The sequence below is a fragment of the Cyprinodon variegatus genome, unplaced genomic scaffold (genome assembly GCF_000732505.1).
Source record: "Cyprinodon variegatus isolate N-32 unplaced genomic scaffold, C_variegatus-1.0 Scaffold258, whole genome shotgun sequence".
In the NCBI taxonomy this organism is placed as follows: Eukaryota; Metazoa; Chordata; class Actinopteri; order Cyprinodontiformes; family Cyprinodontidae; genus Cyprinodon; species Cyprinodon variegatus.
The window spans coordinates 748,509-769,498 of NW_015150711.1; the positions used below are offsets into that span (position 1 = coordinate 748,509).

Sequence of the window (20,990 nt, forward strand, 5' to 3'; positions counted from 1 at the left end):
AGACTTTTCAGAGAGTACTTGTCGTGGTTTGTTCTACAGTTTTGGATGCGTAACCTCGGCAAAGTATTTGCGACTCGGCGGTTCATATTTTAGATCACACACTTTTAGCAGGTGAAGGAAGCCAGGCTTCTCTATGGTGTAAATGGGCTCCATGTCCATCCCTATATGAACAGCTACAGCATCTGTCATCTGCTTCCACCGCACACTTGTTGTACGGCACCGCTTTAGAAAATGAGGCAGCCAGGTAGATTTGTAGATTTTTCTTGTCGTGTTTGTTTTTGCCAAAGCTGCGAGCGCTGCTCGTATTCTGTGGGGTGACTTTGCCGGAGATGCTGAACCAAGTTAGTTGTGCTGTTAGTCTTGGTTTTGATAATATTTCAACAAACGTTGCACACTATTGTAGTGTGCGCCACATCGGAACATCGAATCAATTCCGTATAATCAACGAAACATGGCTCGGTACCAACTGTTCAGAATGAGCAGCGGCCATGGCGTGAGTAAACGGTGCAGCATGCTATCGGGGGTAAGGAGAAAAGAGGCAGTGGAAGCAAATGTGCATGTAAAATATATTAAATAAATATATATGTTTTTAAATTCGATTTGTCGCCCAGCCCTGCTCTTAAATCACTTTTCTTCCACATTCTGATGCTCTGTTTGATTTGCAACAGATAGTCTTCATCATGTCTACATGCCTAAATGTATTGAGTTCCTGCCATGTGATTGGCTGGTGAGAAATTTGCATTAAGAAGCAGTTTGACAGCCTAATAAAGTATCCGGTGAGTGTATATTTATATAGAGTTACTGTCCAGCCCAGTGTCTCTAATCTCCCTGCTTACCATGCCTTATTCATTTTCTATAGGGGTTAAAGTTAGCTACACTTTTTTTCTGCGACTAAACTTTCCGTCATGTGCCTGGATATTCTCTGTTAAAGCTCTGTAATAAGTTTCATTGTATTTTTAATCTTATGACATATTTTCACTGTAAGGAAAACAGTATTTTGAAGCCTTAAAGTGTTTTATTTCTAAACGGAACAAACTTTAATATCCATCACTCCATTTATTTTCAGGTTGATTGTTTTTTTCTAAGTTAAGATGCGCCTGTATTAAGTACCTTCACGGACGAAATGGGTGTGAAACTGAATGATGTGTAGAATATTTAGAATTGTGTTCTTCACACACTTAAAGCGTATTTCTAATTTAATTTGCATGCCGCTGTGAGCCACTTCATACCAGGTGTCATCTCATTGTGCTCAAGTGTCTTTGCTCGAATCGAAACGAAGCGGCGGCGAACAATCAGCAGAGGAGCGGGGTTTTGTGGTTTGCACGCTCGAATTAATTAAAGGATGTGTTCCCCTCCCGGGGGGTCTTTACGGTGGTTTTAACGCTGAATTCCAGATGTGGACAAATATGGAGGATCCCTCCAAAGCAGGCGAAGTGAGATTCTTCACCCACAACTTAATCCGGCACATAATGATCGCTCCGTTAAGTACCGTTGGTCCAACTCCTGGCACATTCCTTTAAAAAAAAGAAAAAGGAGGGCAAACTTATCAGAGGAGTATCTCTCTTCCTGTTCATTTTTCTCATAATTTGTGCCTGTTGTTGCAGAGATATGAGCTTTTTTTTTGGCAAGTGAGAGAAGATTTATGATCAGAATTAAAGGCAGCCAACGGGAGATTTGGATCACGATTGATTGTGCACAATTCAATTTTAAGCTTGTTGATTTACAACGTGCCCTCCAAGTATCAATCTGGGGGCTCTCCACATGAGGTGAGCTGGCTGGGTTAGCTGCTGGTGAGCTAGATCAATGAATCTCTGTCTGTGAGAGCGAGGGGTTGAGGAGGAATTAAAGATGGATCCTGGAGAGAGTTGGACAATTTTTTTTTTTTTTTTTTTGTGGGTGCATGCTGCATACAGCTGGTGGCATTTGCCCTCCTAACTGCTGCTTCCTTCCCCTTCCTTACACAGCGGACGCCTCTTCCGTCCCCGCCTTTGAAGCATTTCTGTAGACTCAGGAATTTCTCCCAACTTGAACGCGGTTCTCTTTGTTTGACCTTCCTGCAGACGGTTTCAGTCTACCCCCGTCCTTCTGTTCCCAGAAGGATGCCTTTTAAGTGCGTGATGGAGAGATCGGCAGGAGTTAAGATAGCTGAAAGCATATCTGCTCTCTCTGCTGGGATGGAGGAGTAGAAAGCTAGTAGATGGCAGAAAAATGGAGGCAAAGGTTGAACAGGTGCACAAGGAAAGCAGAGTGATACCCCCCCCCCCCCTTGTTGTTGTTGCCACACCTGTCTGACACAGATACCCCAGCCACCCTTTGTCAAGCATTTTCACTTACTTCTAGCTTTCTCCTCACCCAACAGAACCACCTTTTCCCTGTGGAGATCTATTTGTTGTGTTTTCACTCTCAGTTCTGCCCACTTCAACCTATCGCTCCGACCTTCCTACCTCCCAGTAAAAAAAAATGGGGGCAGCCATGCTGGCAGGGAATGAGATTTGTTCTTCTCTCTGCTCCACCTCATATCGTCGCTTTCCTCGCTGCCCCCAGCTCTTAACTTGTTGCATGACAAGTCCTGCACGCCGCAAAAATAAATCATCTCCCCCGGACGGCCCCGGTGTGTGTGAGCGGGGGTGGGGCGTCGTAACCAGGAAGGGCTCCCTTATGGTGCTGCTGGTTGTTTTTGTTGTGATCATGGGTGCAGAACAGCCGCCCGCTCCATGGTACATATGTGTGTATTATTAATGCCTCTTACTGCGACCTGCCCACACTCTTATCACTGTGATTTATGCTCTCCCTGTCTACACTGTGCTTTTCAGCCTTTTTTCTTTTAACCACTTTCTTCTCATGTCAATGGGTAGCATGGCTTTTCTTTTTTTTCTCACTTGTATGCCTCTATGTTCCTTAATTGGTTCACATATTGTTTGCGATCTTGTCTGTATGTGAAGAAGTTCACCCTTGTTGCTGTAACTGACACTGATTTAGAGGCTCAACTTTAAAAATGAAATCCCTATGGAGATAAATGAGCTTTATTGATATCAGGTATGGTGGCCCTTAAATATCAGAGTCTCTAACTATACATTTAGTGTTTCCCCCTGAAGATCCTATAGATGCTGTCATTTCCTCCTGAAGTGGTGCTGAACAGCAGCTGGCCTTTTGTGCTCATTCATGTCTGATACGTGCAGGTGGTGCTTCCTACTCCATCGCTCCTCCCATCTGTCATCGCCATAGTAACATGTCCTCTTCAAATACCAAAGGAGAGTTTGTTTAAAGATGAAGCAACAAGGCTGTGACATATGTGACAGAATTATCCTGCATATCACTGTATATTTGTACATATTTGTACGATAAATATTATCTCACTATGTTAGTGCTGTTCGTTTGGGGTCTGAATAGGTGTGAGGGGTTTAAATCATGAAGAAACTATAGCTGACATGTTTTATGGAGGAAACAGCAGCTTTAAATAGAGCCTTGATCTTACAGTGGATATAATGGGTCTCCATGTTGGTCATTTAAAGTAAAGACATTATATATCTGCTTTGTTTATGCAGCCATATTGCAGATACCGGCCAAAAACTGCATTTTTTCCCCCCAAATAAACTATGTTAGAGAATAGAGATCAGGTCTGGTTCCCTAAAGGAAAATTATATTAGAAAAATATATTAGGGCTGCAACTAATGATTATCTTGCTCATGGACTAATCTGTTGATTATTTTTTAAATAATCGATAAATAGTCAGAGAGAGAAAAGTTCCTTAAAGATGATTATTTTTACAGATTTAAACAAGGTGAAAATAAAACTTTTCCTCTTGATGAGTTCTGGAATGAGCATACTGACTGATGAAAAAGTATTTAATGCAGAATATAAATAAATATATATTAGGATTAATCTGATTAATTGTTTCAGCCTTATATTTAATGCTAGCTGGGGCTGCTTATGTTCATTATTTTAGACCCTGATTAATCTAGTTTGTTTTTTAATTCATTTAGGAAGAGATAATCCTACTAAATTAACATGCCTCAGTAAATTATTTAAAGAAAAAAGTTTCTAGTACATTTAAAATGCCTTGTGTATAAAACATGTAGGGAAAACTTAATTCATGGCTCTGAGGACTTTCAAATGGAGCGTATTTACAGATGAAAGTTTTTCATCTTAAATGCAAAATGTATTTATTTTTATTACAGATTTGGATAAACAGAAGGTGTTTTTTTTTAAAGGCTGTATACTCCTGTTATTTAATTCCTAAATTAGCATATAGTTATTTTAGTAATTTATCTAGCGAATTGGTTTAACTCTGAAATTAGCATGGTCTTTGTTGAAGCGCATCACAATAAACAATAAAACAATGAATCGTCCAATTAAAATTATTCACATGATGAATTTAAATCAGCCAGATAGTTTCTGTTTGAATATTTTTTCTGTTGGTCTCTGTTTTCACTAAAGATTGGATGGGGAAGACGTTCACTGTTCGTTTATTCTTGTTTCCTTAGTGTAGGTAGAAGTTAACTGTATCAGGTACTTTCCAGATTCGTGTCCTCATTCTATTGCAAACCAGAGTTTAATATCAAAGCCACGTGAGGATCAGCAGGTTAGTGAAACAGTAGTGGAGATTTAGCTCTAAACCAAACGTGGCCACTTTAGTGTGGGAGCACCTTGATTGGCCGTGGTGAACTCCTCCACCTGGACAAGCCCATATATTGCATTTGTTATAAATCAATAGTAACTAAAAGTGGCACTACAACAAACTTGTAGCTGAACCTAAAACACAATCGCCCTGTATCGGCAAACCAAATACAAAAAGGTCACCATAAAATGATTACTGGAAAGCATTACAGACACTTTAGTTCTCTTTAGTTGAAAAGCCGACATTTTAAAAAATGTTGCAAACTTTTGTCACCCAAAATAAATGAGTGGTAGTTTGAGTTGTTTGCAGGACCAACTGATAGTGTTCCATTGAAAAGTGCTTGACTCTCCTTGCATCCAGCTCTCTTTTCTGTATAGCTGCAAAACCACTTAAAGCATATTTCAACCTAAAGGATGGAACAAGAAAGCTGGTGCTTTACTCCTGTTAAATGTGACCAGAATTAAAGAGCCTCTACTATTTGAAAATTGCCTTTTCTAAAATTGCACTCATTTGCAAAAGCTACGAGTTTATCCATCCTTAGTTTGGTTTGGTTGGACATCTTCATGTGCTACTTGCAGAGCCTGGCCCTGTTTACAGTGTAGAGGGAACTTTCCAAAGGCAGTTTTATCTTTATAGGTTTTGACTGATTTGGATCCTGCGTTGTTTGGTTCTGGAAAATTTGGGACCTGTTTTAAGTTAGAGGAAATAATATTTTCAGTGGCTCTCCTCCTTTATCCTGCATTACGTCCCACCCTTTTGTTCTAGCATACCTAATTTTTTCTTCTAATGATTGACCCTCACTCTGTCACCACATTCAGCAGACTCTTGGTAATGATATTTAGCAAAAACATTTTAGTCAGAGGATTTAACAAACATTTCCTATTTTCTAATTTTGTGAGTTTTTGGGACAGCTGATTGGATGGGTTTTATTAAGAGTAAAAAGTTATCAAAACGATGCGCTGCTTTGTGTTGATTAGTCATGTGAAATTTAAATAAAATCCTCTGAAATCTGTGCGTTTGCAACAAGAAAAACTTTTAGAAATTTCACCAAATACAATTTATTTTGCAAGAATCTGTTAAAGTTGAAGTATAGCATAAGATTGATAATAAAAAACTGGGACTTCAAAACTAAAAATAAAGACTCTTATTTTATACATAAAAATGGTGAAGAAAGAAGTAACCCACTGAGCAGTTTTTTTTTTAACATGATGCAGTTAAGTGGTTTCTACTGTCGGCTTCGGACGTATCTGGATGTTGGTTTTTCTTGGAAGCCATCGGGAGAAGCTGCATTAGGGGACTTTTTGTGTGTCATGTTGTGTGTGCCGCAAAGTCCCGACATGTTTGTCACATTTTGACAGATTAAAATGCTTCCTTTGTTTTAAAAAGCTGGTGTACATGGATTCCCCGCGCCGCTTATTAACATTTCATGGTCGTCTAAGTGAAGTAGTCATCAGAGCTCCTACATAATTCTTCATGTTTTCTTTGTTTTAAATTTTCCAACATGCTTTGGAAATGTATTCCTTTCACAAATGCTGTGTATGTTTAAGGGGCTCCTAATGAAAGGATTCACATTGAAAAATAGATAACTTTCACAGAGCAACTATTACGTGATTAGGTCATTTGTTTTTTTCTGCATTTTTTTATGGCATAGCTTTGCTTCTGTTATGTTAATTAAGTCTATTAATTTGTTTGTGCTGCAGTAAAACCCAGTGTGCAGAAAATCAGGTAGATCCAAGCGTTTTCAGTCTCTGAAAATGCAGCCTGTGAAAAAAAATACTCTTAATCGCATTAATCAGGATAAAACAACCTGTCGAGCAGAGATGTGTTTAAACTTGATCACATGAATCAGAAAATAAAGTAGGAAAATGGCAGGAAATTAGACTCCAGGTCAGAAATGTATTTATTTAATTTTCTTGCAAAGAAAAATGAAAAGATCTACAAAAACTCCCTCCTCCATGGCGTCCTTTCCTCTTGGAAGTGATGTTTGCCTTCTCTTTTCCTCTGTTGTCGCAGGTGGTGTTGAAGATTATTAAGCACTACCAGGAAGAGGGCCAGGGCAGCGAGGTGGTTCAGGGCGTCCTGCTGGGCCTGGTAGTCGAAGACCGGCTGGAGATCACCAACTGCTTCCCCTTCCCCCAGCACACCGAGGACGATGCAGACTTTGATGAAGGTAAGCTGAAACCGCTCTCTGCAGGGGGGGGTTCGGTGAAGCCATGGAGCCCCGCGGTCTGCAGTGACAGTTGATGATAAATTGATGAGATCATCATATTTGAATGCTTCACTAACATTTCACCACTTTACTGATAGCAGCTTCTTTGTCATTTAAATTCCGCCGCGCGCCGTTATAAACCGCAAATTGGGATGATTAGGTTTTTAATTAGCTCTGAGTTCTGGGGTTGATATAGCAGATGGCAGTGGAAACATTAATTTGAAACGTTTCCGTGGGAAATATGTTTTTTTTTTTTATTTGGCCTGTAAAAGCTTGAATAGTTTATCTGATCATGTTGAGTGACAGCAGGGTCGAAACGTTTATCGTCTTTGAATCTTATCATTGCTGGCTCACAAAATGGAGCGAGAGTTGCTCAAAATAAGTTTTCACTGAACACTGATGCTCGGTTGAGTATTAGCTCTCCCTCCTTCTCTTTTTGCGTTAAGCTGCTTAAGAGTCAGACCGTGAGAGTTGGAGGTTAAATCATGTCACCTTGCTGAATATTTGGGGTGTTTTATTATAGATGGCCTTCCAAAAGTATCCCCAGCCCCTCAGACTTTGTCCAGTTTTACCAAATTAAAAGCTGTAAGGTGAATTTATTGAGTTAGGACTTAATGGAATAAAACATCAAGCAGAATTGCATATTTAGTTTTATTTTTTGTAATTTTTACAACAAAAAATCTGAATGTTATTGCCTAAATTTGCATCCAACTCAAAGTGGAAGCTCAATCTTACCACCTATTCTTTGTAGTATGGTTTGGACTTTATATTTGATCTGAACCAAGGATGTTACTCTCTAGTCCTGAAGGGGGCGCTGTCCTGTATGTCTCTGATAAGGTCCTGCTTCAGACAGCCTGATTAGCTCCCTGTGTTATCATCAAAGTCACTGGTTGTGTCCGAACATCCTAACTCCTAAATCCTTCAATCCCTATGTAGAGCGGAGACTCTATAGTGGACATTATAGTGAATTTGGGTAACTAACCGTTCGGACAGATGATCACTGCTTTTGGCACCATCTTTATTTCTTGCCACTGTCACTATAAAAACATACCATGATTTGAGCTCTCCTCGCAAAGCATTCTGGGATATATCTGCTCGTCTAGTGACCGTGGATGATCACTACTTTTCAAGTTGCGTTGCGAGAAAATTTGAATCCTCTACTTTTTATCTCCACTAGACGTACGGACACTAATTTAAAATGACGTAAACACTATATAATGCCCTACATAATGATTAGGGCGGACATTCAGACACAGCCACAGACTGTGGACTCCTCTGACCATCTTCCTGCTGGAAGGTGAATCTCAGTCCCTCTTTTGCAGTTTAAAATGGCTTTTCTTCCTGGATTGTTCTGGATATAACTCCTTATATCAACTTTGAGCAGCTTCTCCTTTGCTACAGAAGAAAAGCATCCCCACAGTACTATACTGCCGCTGCTATGTTGTATAGTTTTCTAACTCAAGAAGTTGAGTTTTGGCTTCATCTAACCCATCTGAGATCTTACTTTTATTTACATATTGGGACTAATTAGATATATGTAGAAGGTGTGAATACTTTAGTATAACAGTTGCCCAGTTCTAGGAAGATGACTGACTCTAACTAGGCTCACCATGTGCCAGGTGTCCTACACTATCATTGTAAGGGTGGGAGGTGTGAACATGCTTCGGTTTTCACTCAGTTCTTATCTGCAATCCTCCATTTCCCTTCCTAACTTCCAGCTGCCACGTCCTCAGACCTCTGCCCCTCTCTTATCTAGCTGCTCTCCTGTCCCCTCTCCCAGTTAAGTGCAACAGAAGCTGCTAAAACTTGTCTTAGACGGGGGGGGCTAACAGCTGCAAGGAAAGGTGGACAGGGAGGAGAACCTAACAGGTTTCTACTACTAATGAGCAACCGCCAAAAACTGAGCAAGGATGCACATTCACCAGAGATAGCTAAAGGTCATTAGTGTAGGGAAGGAAGGCCGGCCCAGTGTGTGTTTCTGCATCAGTGGGAGGCACAGCTTGTTGGGATGTTGACTTTTGATGAGCCGGATTTTCCATCTGTCACTCTTAAGTTAACGAGGGCTTCAGCGACGAGAGCCTCGCTGTGAATCCTGGCAGATTTACCGAGTTAGGACAGAATTCCTCCCTACAGGGATCCTAATCCATCTGCAAAAGGTGACAGGCTCCAGGTTACTTGACGGCGCAGCACCAATTTCCAAAATGTTTCTGTCCTTGTTGCCAACTTTTTGCTCTCCTAAATGAGAACATGACATTCTGTATTAGATCACACCACAAATTGCTGCTTTCTTGTCGTCCAACAGACGATTCCAGTGATGTTCAGAGACTAAATCAAAGCTCGGGACATGGAACGAAGTGAAACTGTTGATCAGCTGCATCACAGAAAATTGATTTTATGTCTGTACATAAGGTCATTTTGTTCCTGTACTTCAGTCTGAATGATCTACCCACGCAAACATCTGACCAGCTGGGCCAGTCAACAATCTGTGTCCTGCTAATTGTTAGTTGTTCGTCTGTGCTGCTGTTGGAGTGGGCCGCCTCGACCCTCTGCAGACCTGCAGCAAAAGGCACAGCTAAAGTGTTTTGCTTAAGCCAGAATCTGACTTTAAATGTTAGAGTGAAAATTGATGGTTAGGAATTTTATATTTCAGAGGAATTTTCGATCACATTACATCAATCCACATCTAAAAACATCCGTACACCTCAGTTACATTTGGGTCAGTCTGCAGCCATTTACTTGAAGCTATTTTTTTCACGCTGTCAAAGAGAGGCTTTGGCAAATCTATGAATATTTAGAATCTGAGACGCTTATGTCCAAATTGCTTCTGCTGGTCCTTTTATTTTGTTATTTACACATTATCTTTGCAGAAACGGGTATTCCAAATGTTCTGCTGACAAGTCGAGCATTTCAGCAAAAATATTCACCCAAATGACGGCAGTCAGTCACGGATTCCTTCATAAATGCATTTATACACACCAGAAGCTGCTCTGCTCTCAGCCAGGTCTAATTTGGGATCCCATCCAGATTAGCGTTGTCTGCTAAATCATTCGCTGGTGCCTTTGGAACAGTACTTTAAAAAGAGCAGCTGTTATCCTGACTTTTGTTTATTAAATTTCAGTGTTGGTAAAAGTGTCTTAAAACATTTCCACATCCAGCAAAAACCTTTGCAACAAGCCCTTCTGCCATGAACAGCATTAATTATTCATGAGCGGAGCTGACATTGTGTTTATGTGTGAGACCAGCAGAAGTAACAACACGCCTTTAGTCAAACGGAGCCAGGAACAGATAATGCTGACAGTTTTGAAATTCTTCAGTGTTTTATTTGTGATTAGTAAGCATTTAACAATGTTATCTAAAGCAGCTTTCCATCTCTGTTGATTGTAAATATCCTAGTGACACCTTATGTCAGATTCTTTAGATAAGATTCTGAAATCCCAGACTTTTTACACTCGGTGCCAGTAAAGGTTAAAAAAAGAAGCAAACAACCAACATATCTGTATTCCAGTTATCCTCCCTGTTGTTTGCTGATGCTCTTCTTCTTTCCTTGGTAGAGCTTAAGATGTTATTTCCTCAGTTATTGCTACTGTAACAGTACCAGAACACTTCTGCTGCTCCAAATGTTTACTTAAAGCATTTGGCAAACAAAAGCTTAACTTTTAAAATCTGCTTTAGTAACACAATATGTACAATTACATGCACAGTAGAAATCTGATAACCACAAAGCTATTATGACCTTTACATTGAAACTAATTCACTTTGCCTGCACTTCAGAAACCAAATATTCTGGCCATGGTCTTGGCCGTGAATAGCGGCGATACAGTGGCACTTAAAGCGACACAGGCTTGGCGAGCAGAGAAATCCCAGACATATTTCTGCCTGCAACTTATGTTTATCTTGCAAATTGATTAATCTGTTGATTATTTTTTCAATTAATTGATTAATAAACGGATAGCCAAAGATTCTTTAGAGAAGACTTTTTAGCAAATTAAATCAGGTAAAACTCAAACTTTTCCACTTGTGGAGTTCTGGATTGCACATGTTGACAGACATTTATTATTTTTTTTATCTTAAAAGCAGAATGTTTGTGTTTTTTTACAATCTTGGTATAATGCAGGTGTTTCTTCCGCCATTAGTTCGCTGCTACACCCGCTGCCATATTCCCTTGAGTCTGCACAGATACAGACTTGTTATTTAAGGGCTGAACGGTCAACTCGCCCAACCCACTACGAGATTTGGGACAGCCCTTAATGTGGTTGACCCTATACAGGAATACGCAAACAGCGGGTTATAGTGCTAACGAGTAGTATTTAGTATGGGTGAGGGGAAAAATCTATACTGTGATTTTTGGCTGCCCAAAATAATATCGATCTAGTTACTAATATAAAAAAATTCTGTGCACAATTAGTTTGATTAATCGTGGTTAATCAAATATTGAAATAATCAGCAACTAATTTAGTAATCCATTAATTAGTTAACTGGTTGTAGAGACTCTAAAACATGTCTTTAGCTGACAGAGCGACCCACCTTGAGCAGCATTTATACTAAGATTGTAAAAAAAATTACTGCACCATTTCTGTAGTTGAGGCAGTCAGAGCAGAAGACGTAGACTGACTCAAAGCCCAAACATGGATTCTGATGAACATAAACAGCACTTGCTTTTTTGATCTGTACATTTCATTTTGCTGGGATAGCTGGGTAAAATATCCTAATATATAATGATATGGCAATATTGTGATATCGTATCATGACCCAAGTATCGTGACATGCGTCGAATCACAACACACATGCCAATACTCATCCCTAGTGTTTAGTCAAACTAGTCAAACTGGCCGATTCCCATGGCCAGTTTGGGATTGGGCCACAGGAATCGTGGCGGTTGGAAGCAGCTTCTTAAAGACTTTGTCCAGCTGCTCCCTCCTCCAACATTTGACCCTTAATAAATATTTGAACAAATAACTCTACAACAAAAATGTTTGACGTTTCAACATTTGGGCTGCTCAGTGTTGCAGTTGGTAGCACTGTCGCCTTGCAGCAAGACTATCTGGGTTCAATGCCCAGCTTCTTGTGCATGGAGTTTGCATGTTCTCCCTGAGCATGCATGGGCTCTCTCTGGGTACTCCAGCTTCCTCCCACAGTCCAAAAACATGACTGTTAGGTTAATTGGTTTCTCTAAATTCTCCTTGTGTGAGTGTGTGTGAGAATGGTTGTTTGTCCTGTTTGTCTCTTTGTTGCCCTGCAATGGAGTGGCGACCTGTCCAGGGTGGATCCCGCCTCTCGCCCGTAGACAGCTGGAGACAGGCACCAGCAGCCCTCAGGACCCCAGCTGGGATGAAGCGTGATGGAAAATGCATGGGTTTAATGTTTCTGTTTTGTGATCAATTGGCATAAAACACATGCCAAATAATTTTTTTAGTCTAGAGAGACAAGGCACACTCCTTTTTGCGTGATTGTTTTGGTCTTCAAAGTTAATGCTTGTTTCGTAATTTTCTTTAAAGATATATTACTGAAACAAAACTAATGTAAATCATCGTACCAGACTGTGAAGATAATACAGGCTAGCTGTCATCCAATAAAATTTATTGAATTTCATATAATGCATGATTGATTTTAATCAGTCATGATTTCTTTCTTTTTACTGCTTATATGTTAATAAACCACGTAAAGCATATTTATAATCTTTGTTAGTATGTTCCCCATTTTAACCATTTTTATGTAAAGACTAAATCCTTTGCTCACATATATAGTTCATTCATTCAACAGTTGAATCTAATCGATATCTGATATCAGCAGATACACTCACCCCAGGTATTGGATTGGATCAGAAAAAACTGGATAGGTGCATCTCTAATAAAAAAGTAATTTAATTATTTAGTTCCTAAGTGAACCACTGTGTGTCTGAAGAGCGAGTCATCAGAGGGCAGCTGCTCAGGGTTAGAGCTGCTGTTCTGCTGTAGTGAGGTCACATCAACACCTCAATCCATGGAAACAATCTGATGCAGTAACCCCCTGTTAACCTGAGGATTCTTCACATTTTCATACCGATGTGCCTCCATATTAGGTCCTTTTTAGTGCTGTGCATTTTTTGTTGGTATTTGTTGGATGCTGTAAAAAGGTAACTTTGCTGAAAGCCTTTAACCCAACATCAAACAACCATGGGGATTAATGAAGCAGTAGCCTGCTGAAATAATCCCCGATGGAGTTTTTTCTGCCACACAGCACTCGTTTACTAAATTCTTTAATTTCTTGCATATTTTTTTTTTGCTCTAACTGTTGAATTAAAACACACTTTCAAACATGGACATTGCTAAACCAACGAAGATTTTTAGTTGCAGAGGCGACTAAACATCTCGTAATCTGCAGCCCTGTTTTATAAAAAGCTGCTTCTTTTTTCATGTTTGATTTTGACAGCCTAAGTCCTTCTAGGTGGAGAACATCTGGTCAGATTTAAGATTTCCTAAGCCTTCCCAGGGGACATTTGTAAGCCCTCTCTGCTGGTTGTTTAAAGTGTTGGAGTTTGTCAATCAAAGCCTCCTTATGGTTCATCATCTTAACCTGCTCTTCCAGCCTGACTGTTTCAGGGGGAGGTTTTATAAACACTGCATTGCAAGCCTCCCACTAGAATCTCTGAAGGTGTCTTTCTATTGCTGCAGCTCTGGCTCTATTAACTCTGATGCTTAGCGGCTTAATCATTAACCTCCAGCTAGAACCGTTAGATGCGGAGAGTCTGGACCGAGCAGCTGACGCTCTCCTTCCTGGCAGCATCATGTTTCCTGGATACTGTTTGCCTTTAAGGTCTGCATGTGTTTCACCCCGTGTGTTTCTGCATTTGTCAGGATCACGATTTGTGTGTAAAGCTGAATCATCTCACACCGAATCCCTGTTGCTTCAGGCTCTACAGATAAAAATGACTCCTGCTATCTGTCTCCAACATACAATGCTTTGGATTGACAGCCTTGTGAATATATAACTTTGTTTTATGAATTTTATTTTCTCATTGTTTGCAAGTTGGCACGTTTCTGTGTGCGTGTGGGTGCGTGTAAATGTGCTATGCCGCTGATCCATCAACAGGTGCCAGTGTGGAGCCGTGATCTTAGGACAGTCGAAGGCAGCGGTTGTGACCAAAATGAGCGAAAAGCAGACAAACGAGTAACTGAGCGCACGCAGCAGAATGAGCCTCAGAAGGGAGAGGGGGAGAAAAAAGGAAAAACAATGAAAAAGTAGAGGAAAGAACCTTGGCTCAACAGCAGTCCTCCTATCTGTCGTGCCCTTGCACACTCTGTCCTTCTATCATTGACTAAATGTATGGTGGGAGATGTGTAGAACCAGTGAGTCCCCAGGCATTTGGAGCTACAGAAGCACACGAGGAGCATGTTAATAAAATACTCATTCCTCGCCTTTTGTTGCAAGATCAATGACAATTCATTACCAAGAATTGGTATCCTGGTATAGGGAGATTATTAAGGACGTTGGCATGAATGAATCTGCAGAAGGTTTTCATTATATTTCTCCACTTACCCCCCATGAGACATGCGCATTAAATACAAGCTCATCTTCTGTGTCTTAGAGCTGTTGTCTTAATCAGTTGTAAATGGATTTTTAATAGAAAGCCGTGAAATTTAGAAAAAAACATTCAGCCTCTGAAGTGATGTTTACATTTAAACTGCATCATTTGTCCATATTTCTCCATCTCCTCATATTTGGTTTTATTTTAACCTTAAACAGATCATCACTTTTTATTTTAGGGGTATAAAAGACGTTTGTCTTTTTTAGCATGACCTGCCTGGGGCGTGTTTTTTTTGTTGGTTAAATGCCAGCCGATCAGGGGAAAAACCTGCTCAAATCTTTAGGTTTTCATAGTTGGATCAGCGAAGAGGATAAAAGGTAATTGTAGAGGAGAACATTTGCTAGCCGGGCAAAATGTAGCGGCTGATTATTTTTCCTGACTTAAAAGTATGTTGCCAGTCGACCCGAAGAATATAAAAGCAGATGGCACATCACTTAAAATTATGGTCCGATTATAAGTGGTTGTTTGGACGGGCCAGACTGACCCAGTTCTAAAAGGATGGCAGCGTGTGGGTAGTTTCCTACACAGAAATCTGCTCTCATTTGTCCTTATCTTGGCTTTCACTGTTTAAAGGGACCAACTTTACCAATGGCAGAACTAATGAGGTGTGGCTCAGCACACATAATTATCATATGTTATACAATGAGTGAGTTATTGACAGCCCTGCATCAAATTAGGTTACTGTAAGGCTTACTTTGCTTCTGTAATCAGCTAAAGATTGATTTTCACATAAAACAGATTTGCTCAGTAAGGCTGCTGTGCAACCATCTGTTGTTGGAAATATCTCTAACAAGGTAAAATATTTTCTCTTTAGCTCTCTGTCTGTTAATGGAGCCATACTCATTATTTATGTTTATGCCCTCCCCCCTCCTCCATCAAGAATGGTGTCAGTCATATAAAGACATAGCAGGGGTTGCAATCTAAGGACACTTATAGATTGAACTCCATTATGATCTAGAAGGCTATTATTAGACGATTAGATGATTATTGATGGAAAGTTGGACGCCACACACACTGATATCCCAAACAAAAAAAAACATCATCTCTTGCTTTGAGTTTCAAAAGTAAAAAATGTTTGTGGACATCTGGTTTATTTGCATTAAAATATAATAAAAACTCTAATGGTCCCTTACTTCATCTTTAACTGAAAGTTTGAGCTTCTTTCTCATTTCTCAGCATACCCTAGCTCTCAAGAGTCTTAACAGTTAGCATTAGCAATGTGTGCTTAATATGGACCCTTACTTCTCCAACAGGCTGCAGATCAAGTAGCTTCCAAAATAGATAAGAGCTGAAAGTTAAAATGCAGAATTTTCTAAATTACCTTTATTTACTAGATAGAAATTTAACTTTACTTGCCTCACAATGGAGAATTAACTCTCTGCATTTAATCCATCCCCTTTGGGGAGCAGTGTGGGGTTAAGGGTCTTGCTCAGGAACCCAGAATGCAGGCTGTAGGGATCGAACCGGGTACTTGCAACCTTCTCAGAGCACAAACACTGCTCTAACCACTAGACCAACACGCCCCATTAGAAGACTCAAACTGTGATGTAAATCTTTATGTAAAAAACACATTTTTACAACTTTTTGCAACCCAAAATGTTTGAACTAGAGATGCACCGATCCAGTTTTTTCTTATTCAGTCCAATACCAATACCTGGGCTGAGCAAATCAAATGATATCCGATACCGATCCTATTTAACTGTTGAATGGAGGAACCGTATATCTTGCCACGTGAGTGAAAGCTTAAGTCTTGACAGAAAATAATAAATTAACAGATATCAATATACTTTATAGTATTAATTATTAACAAATAAGTAGCAAAAAGAAAGAACTTCCATGTAAAGTGCGCCGGATTAAATGTTTGATATCAAATGATCAATATCCGATCGGGCTAATTAATCAATAATGATCCAGGTATCAGAGTTTTCATCTCTAGTTTGAACAAAATCATTTAGAAGACACTCTACTGACTCCAACCATGTATGACAACCGTCTGGCTGGCACCTAATATCATTTGGCAGATCATTGTTTTGTGTTTCCTGTAAAGAAATTAGCCTGAATAATTTCTCACCAGAGGAAAACGGTTTTGTTCTTAGAAAGCAGGAAATGTAAATATCTAGTTTCCGCTCTAAGCCTGGCAGATGTGTATTTAGATGTGCAGGGAAGCTGAGTTACCTGCTCACGTGTGGCGTCTCGCATAAAGACACGCCGAAGCCTCACAGCACTGATGCCATAGATGTATCAAGCTGACAAGGTGCTGTCGTTTCCTTCTCATTCAGCTGCTGGAGGAGGTATCCTGAAGACAGGCTGAAATTAGACGCATTTTCAGATCCACCTCTTCCTCTATCCTCCCCCAGATTATTATTTATCTGAAGTTGGAGAGTTGGAAAATTGGAAGTGCCCAAATAATTTCCTGTTGGGATAAGCCTATCCCAGAAATGGATTGGTTTGTTTTGTTTCAGTGTTTCAGGGTTTTGGGTTTCCCCTTTGGGAAGAAGGCAGTATTCCCACAGCCAAGGAAACCAGTTTTTGAGTGTTTGTTTGTCTGATTTGAAGAATCTCTCTTTAATGGCAAATATGGTATGAATGTTGAAGTGCGCCTCTTGGTGCATATATCGTTATGTTTGTATGATGCATGTTGTGCATTTTACATCTGTGGTCTTTCTTTCAGTGCCCCCCCCTCCCCCGAAGTAAGCTGCCAGCCCCTTCCTTCTGCTTGTCCTTCTGCCTCAAGCCAAGTTACAAGCTATCTGTCCAACGCAGGTGCAGTTAGCTGCCAAATTCTCTCTCTAGCTTCAATTCCTGCTTCTCATTGGTCGAGAAGACGGGAACAGTTGTCAGGCTGATGAAACAAACAGGTTTCATCCAGACTTGTTTTGCAGAGAGCTCCGCTTCCGTAATTAGACGTTGTGTTTTTGTAGAAAGCCTGGTTGGACAACACCTAATGGTCTTCTTTTCTCCAAAGAGCGTTTAGGCTAGACGTTTGACTGTCAGGTACCTACCCCAGCTCTAACAAGATGGATAATTAAGAAAAGAAAAAAAACCCTGAAACAGAACAAACCTGGCTCCCTTTATGTGTAAACAACCTGCAATCATTAAGTGAGATAGATTTTGATGATTGGCACCCTCGTCTCAGTTTGGTGTTTGTTGTTTATGTCACTCCTGCTGCCTGAGTTAAAATTCCCCGCAAACCAATTAGCCACATAGCTTCAACCGAGTTTTTTCTTTATTTCAAGATGTGTTGGTTTTAAAAAAAAATCTGGAAAAATGTGAAACTGCAAGGGATATATGCCTGAACTGATTAAAACACTGTTAAATGAAGAAAATGCCTTTTTTTTCCTTCCGTTTTCAAACATGGCAAAAGAAACCCTGGCAGGGAACAAAGGAAATATTAGCCTCAGTGCTTTTGTTTACTCATTTTTGCCATGGTATTGGCGCAGCGCAGGTAATCAAAGTTTCTTTCTGCTTTATACTAGTTTGAAAGTTAAAAATGCACTGCTCTGATGCTAACAGTATGTACTTGTGAGTAAATATTTGACTGTTTCAGTTTAAGATAAGGAAATTTAATGAACCAATGCCATGTTTTAAAAAACTGTGACTTTAAAGAGCAGTAAAACTGCTGCTCTTTTCAGTTCATAGTCTATTTTGGGATTTAGATCCTGTTCCATCTTCAGAAAGCAGTGACAGATTTTGTTTTTATTTTTTATGTAGCACGTCTCCTGAGCAGCCTAATGCTTTTCATGTTTTCTATAAAGCTCAGAAAAAATCACTTCTTGTTTCTACTGGCAGTATTTTGTATACAGAGCAGTTTGCTGAAATACCAGGCTAACTTAAGCATCTTTTTTTTTTATCTGACTATTAAAAACCCTGATAATCATCTTTGGAAGACTGCTAAACAACAGTTTCCTAAGTCAAAGGCTTGTGTGCCTCAGCGGCATGACGCATCACTAAGGAAGATGCTTCCTGCCAACAGCTCCATCAACCTGCTGAAAACCCCCCTCGTAAAAGTTACATTTAATTTCCCTTTGGGATCAATAAAGTACTTAAACTGAATATTATATGTTTCAGGAAAGTTCTAGTTCATAACCTCTGAGCAAAACCGGCAGAAAAAATGTGTTTTCCTACTTTATGAACTTTGCTTTGAACGTCAAAAACTTGTTTTGGCTGCTCTCTGCACAGCTCTGCTGCACAACCATTTGCCTGGCAATATAGAGCAGCTAGCATGACACAGAAAGGAGACAGCAGCTGCAAAACAGTCCCTCTTATAAAATGAATTACTGCATAAACAAATAAAGCATAACTTTTTCTTTTTTTTTTGCAAGACAGAATGTATTTTTTGGTTTGCTAAATATGCATCAATTGTCCCACAGTGGGGAAAATGTGTCTTTGAATGTAGTGCTTACCTTCAATCAACAGTGGGCTGTACATACGGAGTGGCACCTGGGGATCAATTTAAAGTTATAATCACTAGACCAGCACTTCATATGCGATTCACATCATTTTATTAGATCATCAAAATCATCACAGCTGCAGATGTACAAACCGGACAGACATAAATGGGATGGGAGCCAATTTTCTCCCTAAATTGGGAAATTGATTCACCCTCTTGAATTTATTTAATATACTGATGGTACATTTTCCTAAAACACTGCAGCACATTATTCTCCAAAAAAGCCAGTAATTTGGTACAAAGAGTATCAGATCTAGGGCTTGGTATTTTCGCCAAAGTCCTGAATCGATTCGATTTTGATTAATACAGTTCTAAATCAATTAAATCCAATTCGATCTGTTTTTACAATAATGAAAGTGGTTCAACTGTGTTTCAAAATGCTTATGTATTTTACTTTTTCCTGTCCCACTAAACACAAAGTGCAAACTTGTAAATCAGACAGTTTAAACTTGAAATGTGAACAAAACTGTCTCATAAGAGCAAACTTGTTTGTGAAAAGTGAAAAAGTGAAGTCTCACTCGAGCAAGCAGGCGTGACACAGCAGACATGCATGAGCTGCATTATCTTCACTGCACAAACCATATTTGCAGTGTTGTCTGTAACAACTACAGGGTGTTTGCTAGTCAGCCCCCCATTTGTTAATGTCTTCAATCAACATATTGGTTATATTTGCAGCTGTCTGGCATGAAGTAATCTTGAGTGCATCTTTCCTGCTTATTTGAATGTGAACGTCACGCACGTCACTATAAAACTAATCGATCTCATTCCCTAGACATCAATTTTGCGAAAATTTTAAGGAATTGATTCAAAATTGATTTTTTTTTTTACCCAGCCCTAATCGGATCAGCAATAGGATGATATGTTTATTCAGTGTTATTCTGTTTTGATTTTAAATTTGACTGCATGAGGCTGAAGATGTACAGTATCTACCTTGGGTTCTTCTCCACAAGCATCCTAAGGTGCTTGACACCAATAGCTGGATGCCTCTAAAACATTTTTTGTGTTCCAAATTGTCAGATCAAAGTCATAAATATGATAGTAGTAAAAAAATATATTCAGAACTCTCTATCTTCAAATAAAAAACAACTGCACATTAAATATGTTAAAGCGTAAAACATTGTATTCTATGTTTTATTATCATTTAGTTTTTTTCCTTAAATTTTACATCCGAAAGGGTATTGTTTTAATGCTTTGTTTTAAAGAAAACCATCATTCTTTTCTCAGCATTAAGAGCAGGATCTGGGTCACTATTGTTTGAAATTCCCTGCTGTAAAAGCCAAGTGTTATGAATTAATAAACAGCAGATTTGGGTGCACCAAAGTCTGCGTCTGAGTAAAAGTCACTGAACAGATGAGGTCCTGTTTACTACGAGAATTTACTAAAAGAAAGATGAAAGCTGGGAAAAGTTTGAAATCTGAAAAGAGATTATTATATCACCTGTGCATGTGGGTAAAATTTGTATGACAAAATCAGTCAGTTATGGAGTACCCTGTTTGATTTGATTAATCTATACCGTAGTTTTTTTACTTCACCCTCCTTTTAAGGATGCATGATTACAAACCCATCAGTAGAATGTTATAAAGGTCTTTGATAGCTAAACCAAAATATTTTGTAATTTAATTCCATAAATATAGTGAATATAAAATTGCATAAATCAAAACAATTCAACCAAAAAGATTAAAAGCAAACAGAAATAGTTGTGTTTTCCATATATATCAATGTTTTCCTCCGCTGAGGTCTCCGAGGTTGGCCCTTGGTTTTTCGAAGCTGTCACCGGTGGCAGGCGCGTTCATGGTGGGTTAATTAAAGTCATGGGGATTAAAACCTCCCCTGCCATGATCCTTCCACGTTTTTCTCTCCCTCAAATACTTTTCAGTATGCAATGAGGCATGTCTGTATGTGTTGTCTAAAAAGTTGGAGGACCATCATTCTGATAAGGTCCGTCTTGGAGGTTAGGCCTTCAATAGATCATTCTACCTGCCCCCAAATGGGAAATTGATTTCCTCCGTTTTTTCCCCCCCGCCTTCCATCACAGAGGCTAATTAGAAATCACTCAGAGCCCACCTTTAAGGGAAATGCACATGCATTAAAGTTGCACAATCACGCTTTGGGGTTTTTGTTGTTTTTTTTTCTGGGTGGAAGTCTGGCT

General features: G+C 39.5%; 1 protein-coding gene across 1 annotated transcript in view; it reads left to right on the forward strand.

Moving 5' to 3' along the window:
• eif3h (eukaryotic translation initiation factor 3 subunit H) overlaps positions 1 to 20,990 on the forward strand; it is an 82,684-nt gene that overhangs the window by 6,863 nt on the left and 54,831 nt on the right. Inside the window, exon 2 of the mRNA XM_015382529.1 lies at positions 6,632 to 6,788. Coding sequence (XP_015238015.1) covers positions 6,632 to 6,788 — 157 coding nt within the window. The remainder of the gene's footprint in view (positions 1 to 6,631; positions 6,789 to 20,990) is intronic.